The sequence below is a fragment of the Argentina silus genome, assembly GCF_951799395.1.
Source record: "Argentina silus genome assembly, chromosome: 10".
Lineage (NCBI taxonomy): Eukaryota > Metazoa > Chordata > Actinopteri > Argentiniformes > Argentinidae > Argentina > Argentina silus.
In genome coordinates, this window is record NC_139664.1 from 9094340 (window position 1) to 9103474 (window position 9135).

Below are 9135 nucleotides of genomic sequence, written 5' to 3' on the forward strand. Positions count from 1 at the left end.
ATGAAGGAACACATATGGAAGTATGTAGTAAACAAGAAAGTGTTAAACAAAACAGAATATGTTTTATATTTTAGATTCTTCAAAGTAGCCACCTTTTGCTTTGATGACAGCTTTGCACACTCTTGGCAAGGTGTGTCCAAACTTTTGACTGGTACTGTATGTTTTTCTCTCTTCAACTCTGTTTCTCTGTCTTGCACCTCCCTCCCTTTCCTCTTCTCCAACATTTCATTCCCTACATTTGTCTGTCTAGCTCTCTGTATTTCCCCCTGACTCTCTTCTCTCTCCCTCTTGTCCTCTCTCTCCCTCCCTCTCTCTTGGTTTCCTGACAGGAAGGTGTAACAGATTACTCTGTCCCCCGGGGCGACTCCAATAACTTCCCCCTTTGCACTCGGCCCCTGCCGCCCGCACACACACACACACACACACACACCCACACACATACACACACACGCACACGCACATGCGCACACACACACACACACACACACACACACACACACACACACACACACACACACATTCGCACACACATACACACATGCACTCTTGCGTGCATGCACACACACACACTCACACACACACACACACACACACACACACACACACACACACACACACACACACACACACACCCTCTGGGTCAGTATGTTGTCCAGGGTGTGTGTTGGCCTCTGTCTCTCTATCTGAGACTTGTTAGATACCACTGCTGCACGCTGCATAGTGATGAGGAAGAGGTAAAGTTTGGAAATGAGTGTGTGTGTCGTGTGTGTGTGTGTGTGTGTGTGTGTGTGTGTGTGTGTATGTGTGTGTGTTCATAATTATCTGGTTGCATTTGTAGAGTTTTAGGAGCCAGAGCAGATGCTCTTTCCTCCTTTGAAGTGTGTGTGTGTGTGTGTGCGTGTGTGTGTGTGTGTGTATGTGTGTGTGTGTGTCTGTGTGTGTGTGTGTGTGTGTGTGTGGGTGGGTTGGTGTATGAGTGATCTTGTCTGGAGACGTACAGATAGGCTGGATATGCTTTGTCATATGACCTCACTGTTTCCTCTGGCTGTGTTCATGTTGTCATTGTTGGAGTATTGCATAGCTTTTCTCCTCACTTCATCTTCCTAACCATCACTGAACTCAACACAACCCCCCTCAACACACACACACACACACACACACACACACACACACACACACACACACACACACACACACACACACACACACACATACACACACACACACACACACACACACACACACACACACACACACACACACACACACTCCCTGTCCCCAACTATCCATGAACTCACTGCACAACCAACACCACATCACACAGCTACTGAAACAGCAAGATCAGCATGTGTCTGACGCAGGTGTGTGGTTGAGATTATTTGAGAAAAACTGGTTTGGCCCTTTCCTCAGGGCTATATTACAGAATCATCAACAGCAGTGAAAATCACTGAATTAAATAGAGGTTGGTTTGACACAGTTTTCTGTATGTATCTGCATTAGTTGACTTACCCACTTCATCCACCTAAACGGTGGGACCTCCGACTCTGTCACTGTCCCACAGGGTGTCCATCGAGGCTCTGTCCCTGGAGTTTCACTGTTATACCGATGACACACAAATCTATGTCAGTACCAAATCCCTACTAAACCTACCCCTGGCCCATATTAAATCCTGCCTCTCAGCCATAAACACCAATGTGCAACACAATCTTATCAAACTCACAAGCAGTAAAACTGAGCTCATGCTTATTGGCACCCAAACGATCCTAAACAAAGTTGAAAATCTCTCACACACACATTGATGTCCACTGTACCACCCTCACCCCATGCACGCAACCTCTGTGTTATTCTGGACCCCACCCTCTTATTCCTCTCATTTGACACATTAGCAACAGTCAGTCTCATTCTTCCACCTCTGCATTATGGCCAAAGTCCGGCCCTTCCCTGCCATGCTACAGAAACGCTCATCCACCCCTTCATATCCTCCTGCCTAGACTACTACAAATCACTTCTTTTTGGTATCATCTCTTGCCCCCTCAATAAATTACAGATGGTCCAGAACTCTGTGTTCAGAAAGCTGTCAGACTCCTCACCCATAACAAATCCAAGAATCACATCATCCCTGTTCTCCATGACCTCCACTGGCTCGCTGTCAAACACTGTATAGACTACAAAATCCTACCCCTGACCTACAAAGCACTCCACCAACTGCTCCCCTGCCAGTATCTATCTGACCTCCTACTCCCCCACTAATCTACCCTGTCACTAAGGAGGTCACTGCTGGTCACCTCACCATCCCCAAATCCAATCTCTGCAGTTTGGATTTGGGGGCATTATCCAGGGCTGCCCCCAGGCTCACTCCCACCATCTGTCCATGACTCTGAATCCATAAACCATCTTTCTACCCTGCCTCAAAACCCACCTGTTCTCCCTGGCCTTGTCATAACATGCTCTACACCCCCCCTGTACCCCCTATGTCACTGTTGTCCTAGGTTCCACCCCCCCCTGTACCCCCTATGTCACTGTTGTCCTAGGTTCTGATGTTTGTGTGTGTGTGTGTGTGTGTGTGTGTTTCAGGTGTGAACGTGATGCTGCGTAAAATAGCAGTGGCAGCGGCCTCAAAGCCTTCAGTGGAGATAACTCAGGAGGCGGAGACTCTGTCCATCAAAACCTCCACCTCTGTCAGAACTACCAACGTCACCTTCACTGTGGGAGAGTCCTTCAATGAGGCTACGGTGGACGGACGCCCCTGCACGGTACATACACACACACACACACACACACACACACACACACACACACACACACACACACACACACACACACACACACACACACACACAAACACAAATGTGAGTGTGGAGTGCTGGTTGGAGCAGTAATTGTTACACCGCCTCTTTAAAATCCACAGATTCTATTGAATTTGGCATATTTTTACTGATACCATATTTTACCCCTCCCATAGTCTCCTAGGTCCAATCTAACTCCACCATTACCCACTCTCTGTCCCTCTTGAACTTGTCAGACTCATTCTGTTCCTCTCCCATCTCACTCACTAGCTCTCTTCTCTCTTTCGCTCCCTCTCTCTCCCCACAGATGGCCTCTGTTTGGCCGTCTCCAAAACAAACACATACAAACATTCTGAGTTTCTCACTACAAACAATGAGCACATCACACATTAACACCTCCCAGTTATCCCCCTCTCCTTCTCTCTCTCTCTCTCTCTCTCTCTCTCTCTCTCTCTCTCCAGAGGCCATACAATAGCATACACAGGTCACAGCCATTCATCTATCCATCCCTCTATCAAGAAATACAACACATTTCTTCCACTGCTCTTGTGGTCTTCTAACTATATCCACCCACCCTCCCTCCCTCCCTGCCTCTCTCTCCCTTTCTCTCTCTCTCAGAGTCTTCCCCGTTGGGAGACAGACAGTAAGATCAGCTGTGAGCAGACCCTGCAGAAAGGGGGGGGGCCTAAGACTGCCTGGACCCGAGAGATCACCAATGATGGCGAGCTGATCCTGGTAAAAATCACACAATCCTGGATCCCTGTTCTGTCAATCACCCAGAATTATAACTACCACCGTTCATTCACAGAGTTTGGACACATGGATATATGTGAGGTGTATTCAAGTCACAGTCTATAGCCTCATTTCCTTCCAATCACTTTGTTTTCTTAGAAAATAATTTCTACAGAAATGTTAAGGTTGTAGCAGTAATTGTAGTCTCCCTCCCTCCCTCAATCGCTACAGTATTGGCAAAACCACTGTTATTATCTTACAGGGTTGGATGGGGTAAACTAACATGGTATAAGTCTCACTCAGGGTGAGGCAAGTTCTAGGGAAGATAATGGTTATCATGTGTGAGAAATGTGCAGAATGAAGGCTGTCAAATGAACACTGTAAAAGGATTTGTCAGAGCGAACTTAAGCGAACCAGTCAAACCAGAGACGACTCCCTCAGCCATCCACTACAACTGTTTATTTGTTCATTTGCCGGAGATCATGTACAATTCACATATGAATATCGATAGCAGATATATTTAGCCTACATATCTTCTTCTTCTCTTTTCAGACCATGAGCGCGGACGCCATGGTGTGCACCCGAGTCTACGTTCGAGAGTGAAAAAGAAGAACTCTCTCCTTTCATCCTTCCATCCCTATCCCCTTCTCCCTCTCACCACTCACTCCATGACCACCTGCCCTGAATGGGCAGGGAGAAAGCAGCGTATAGAATCTAGTTCATTCATTCTCTGTCAGATACAGTGTGTTAAAGTCTAGTCCTCACAGAATCTAGTTTGTCACATGTTAAAGTCTGGAGTCAGTCAGTCAGTCAGTTATCAGTTAGTCTCTCAGTCTTTCCCACTTTCTTTCCCAGTTACTCAGTGGGGTTGTAAACCCAAAAGTGTGTATCATTTTGTGAGTCTGAGTGTGTGTCGTGCGTGCGTACGTGTGTGCGTGCGTGCGTGCGTGCGTGCGTGCGTGCGTGCGTGCGTGCGTGCGTGCGTGCGTGCGTGCGTGCGTGTGTGCGGTTGTGTGTGTGTGTGTGTGTGTATATGTGTACATGCGTGTATGTGACTATATTTGTAGTTGTGTAAACCTATCCACGAGCTCTTCCAGTTTTCAGGTCAGTTATAATGTCTCTGTTCTCTCTCTCTTTCTCTGTCTCCCTCTCTCTCTTCCCCCTTTTCTATCTCACTATAAAGTTTTATATTTATTACAGTAGAATCTGATACCGTACTGCTATGGTTTTTACTTTGTGTCTCTTTTATATAAAATGTGCTCATAGAACGCTTTCTATGGGAAGACAATAAAGCACGATATTGACTCCACACACTTTGAGTGTTTAGTGTCTCTCTCTTTTATACACACACACACACACACACACACACACACACACACACACACACACACACACACACACACACACACACACACACACACACACACAAACAGAAAATACCTAAGGCTGAAGCATTTACTGGTAGACCTACACACAGCTTTATGGGTTGTAAGTATATCTTGAACACACACACACATAAGTACTGTACACCTTATTTTAGACTTTCTCTCAGCTGTCTGCAACAAGAATAACTTGTCTGTCCCTCCGCCCCCTTGAGTCTCTCCCACTCGATTTTTCCGTCTCCCCATCCCTCCCTTCTCTCTACCTGTCAATCATCTCTTCACCGCCTGCCCTCATTCTTCCATTCCTTACTTTCTCACCATCTCTCCTTTCTGTTGTTTTCTCAATTTACTCCTCTCTATCTCCCTTCTTTATTCTCTCTATCATCTTTCTCTCTTCTATATTCACTCCTGCCACATATCTTTCTGTAATCTTCCTGGCTTGTATAAACAATAATAATAAAATCTTTCAAACAGATCCCAGAGACCCAGATCCCTCTAACTGGTATCCTTCTGATTATATTTCCAAATGTTGACATTAATCAAACCAGAATTCTTTTGGCTGGATTTAAAAATGTTTTGGCCAAAGCTTACTGACCATTTTTTCCATTTTCTGACTTCAACATCAACCTTTAATTTCTGATTAATTACACATGTTGTTATGGTACCTGTGGAAGACTTGATGATGAGTGGAATGGAACTGAACTTGAGTCCATTTGATGGACAGTTGGGTGGGCCAGCGGGGAGGCAGAGATGGCTGACTGAGGGCCTGACTTGACCAGAGAGGAAGGGTCAGTGGGCATATCCACACAGGCAGGAAATGCCAATGGGATTACAGGGTACAGTCGATTGACAGCAGATGTGCTTAACAAGGTGAGGGATCGTTAACGGACCTGGAAATGAAAGAGGACTGGAGAGGGGAGGGGAGAGCTGGGGTTCACACACACACACACACACACACACACACACACACACACACACACAGGCACACACAAAGAGCAGAGTGATAGAGTAAAGAAAAAAAGGGATGAGAGGGGTACACGAGAGGAATTCAGAATCGTTCAAACTAGCCCTCTCTCTCTCTCTCTCTCTCTCTCTCTCTTTCCCTCTCTTTCTCTCTCTCTCTTTCTCCCTGCAGCTGTGTGTAGTTACAGTGTGACCCCAATAAAGTCCCCTCCTCTGCCTCCTGCCCTAATAAAAGGGGTAAATAACTGCCCCTCCCTCCCTGTTTATTACCCCCTGGGGCAGTAAAAGGCAGCTGTCGCCCGAACCCCCCCCCCCTCCTCTCCACCCCCCCCCCCCCCCCCCCCCCCCCTTCAAAAACACTCGGCCTGCACTGGACCCCGTAAAAACACATAGATGTTTGCATACCGAACCAAACATATACATTCTACACACTCTTCACACATACCGTCAAACACTCACACTGTACACGCAGCTCGTAAAACACTTGGTCGGTTCACACACAAGACAGAGGCGCACACAAACAGGCATACGCACACTCGCATGGAGCTGCACTGGAGTGAAAACAACTCACATGCATATGAAAACCTACACACATACTGTACAAATAGACAGCCCATATTTCTCTGACTCAAACCTGAAAAAAATGCATACCGGATAACATAGTCAGTTGGCAAAAACGTTTTCATACCGTCGTGGTATCCTCTCAAAAGTTCTGGATTTCTCTGATACAGACATAGCTCTATTACTATGTTATTTAGGGTAACAATTCCTTTAAGGCACTAATGACCACAACCTGACTTGACTGTACACAGTGGTCAGACAACACCACTGGATAAAGACATCAGTTTCTACCTACACAATTCATCAGCATCAAACATCAACATCAACTTAAATGCACAAAAAAAAGTTGTTGGTGATATGCACACACAGACTCACAAACACCCATCCATATGATGAAGTACACTGACTCAGCTAATCTGATGTGAAAAATTGAACTTCCAGACGAATGGACCTCCACTACCTGCTAGCATCACTAACCTGGTTACCATTGGTAATCTAAACATATTTCAACAGAGACGTAGCATAAGTGCTATGGTAGTTATGAGAAAGCAGGTTAGTTTAGGTGCCCTGAGGCCATGGCTGTCTCGAAACACAGTATGATGGATGATTTGTGTGCAGGGAGAAGGTGTATGTATGTGTGTGTGTGTGTGTTTGTGTGTGTGTGTGTGTGTGTGTGTGTGTGTGTGTGTGTGTGTGTGTGTGTGTGTGTGTGTGTTAGAGAGACTATGATGGATGATTTGTGTTCAGGTTGGAGCAGTTATTGACACATGGGTCAAGTGCATAGGTAGTAAAGATGTGGGAGGACCAACGGAAAAATGCCCCGCAGGCGACAGTAGAGGTAGAGAGGCATGATGGGTAGAAGAGGCCCACGCCTTCATAGACATAGAGTGTTCGTGAGAGCTAGGCTAACACACACACACACACACACACACACACACACACACACACACACACACACACACACACACACACACACACACACACACACATACACACACATACACACCAATCTCCTCCAGTACATGCTAAGTAGACCACCCAGAAATCTAAGATGCCTCTTGTAAAACCGTAATCAAGTGTAGCCCACATGGTACACACACATAGGCTCACTACGCGCGTACCCGCACACACACACACTCACACACACACACACACACACACACACACACACACACACACACACACACACACACATACACACACACACACATGTTTTTACGTAGTATCTTTTCCATTCTGACATTCACAGTAAAGTAATTATCACAAACATATAAACACACACACACACACACACACACACACACACACACACACACACACACACAAACACACAGAGTCACTGGATATGAACAGACACATGAGAAGAGAGGAATGGAGAGGTTGAGTCAGAGAGAGCGATGGAAGGGTGAGAAGAGGACAAACCGTTCCCTGTGTCAACCTAAGTTTCCTCGTCTTTTTTTTTTTACTGAAGACAATGTGACATTTCATCTCTGTTTACTGCAGCTAAATAAACCTACATCAGTCCCTGAGACATAAATCTAAAATCAGATTACCCTCCCCAGATGTTATCCTAATCATTAGAGGGAAAACGTCAAACTGACCATGGATCAGTGTCTAGGGGCAACTTAATCCTAGTTTATGTGAGAGACAATGGTCCTCCAGAATGCAGTAGTTAGCTATGCTGAATGAGGTCTTTGTAGAGATAGTGATCTGGGAGGAGCCCAAATCTGATTACAGACTCTAAGAGTGACCCCCTTATATGGACAGATCAGAGAGAGAGAGAGAGGGAGAGAGAGAGAGAGAGAGAGAGAGAGAGAGAGAGAGAGAGAAAGAGGGGAACGAAGGAAAGACAGAGAGGGGCAGGGTGGGAAAGGGACAAGGTAGGAGAGGGGCAGGGAGGCCAGAGAGGGCAGAAAGGGGCAGAGAGTGAAAGAGAGAGGAAAGAGTTTGAGGGACATGAATGGAGATGTGGGTGGTAGAGAGAGAGAAAGAGAGTAAAAGAGAGGGAGAGAGAAAGAGAGAGAGAGAGTGAGCACGCGAGAGAGAGAGAGAGAGAGAGAGAGACAGAGAGAGGGAGGCACCCAGGAGGATCACCAGGCATTACTGGGCGATCAACCGGCAGAACTCCATGACTCATTCTGTTTTTATAGGATCAACGGCCTTCACACATACACACACATACACACACACGCACGCACGCACACACCCATACACACGCACACACCCATACACACGCGCGTGCACGCACGCACACAAGAGTCAACAACATGAACACACATCCACTTGTTTTGTAGGAGAGAGAGGCAGAAAGAAAGAGAGAGAGATTAGAATTGGTGTGAAGATTCTTAGTGAAGTGAATTCAAAGTGAAGTCGTCTTAGTTGGAGACTGGATTTGGAGACTCTGTATTTAATTACTGAATCAGTGAGGTACACTCTCTCTCTCTCTCTCTCTCTCTCTCTCTCTCTCTCTCTCTCTCTCTCTCTCTCTCTCTCTCTCTCTCTCTCTCTCTCTCTCCCTCTCTCCCTCTCTCTTTAGACCAGTTCCAGACAGCGGTCAGTGGCCAACTCATACCGGAGACGATGATGTCATAGCTGGACCTGTCATTTCATTGGCTGCGGTGATGTGTGATTTGATTGTATGTGGTTGCCTGTGGTTTGGAGACTGGAGTGCAGGGAACACATATCATAAACCAGACTGGCCACTGGACTGG

The 9135-nt window shown here is 46.3% G+C and overlaps 1 protein-coding gene across 1 annotated transcript in view; it reads left to right on the forward strand.

The window, feature by feature from the left end:
- Positions 1-4832, forward strand: part of crabp2a (cellular retinoic acid binding protein 2, a) — an 8456-nt gene extending 3624 nt beyond the window's left edge. The window contains exons 2-4 of the mRNA XM_083679757.1: positions 2575-2753; positions 3405-3521; positions 4071-4832. Of these exons, the coding sequence (XP_083535883.1) occupies positions 2575-2753; positions 3405-3521; positions 4071-4121 (347 nt within the window). The 3' untranslated portion in view covers positions 4122-4832. The remainder of the gene's footprint in view (positions 1-2574; positions 2754-3404; positions 3522-4070) is intronic.
- The last annotated feature ends 4303 nt before the right edge of the window (positions 4833-9135 follow it).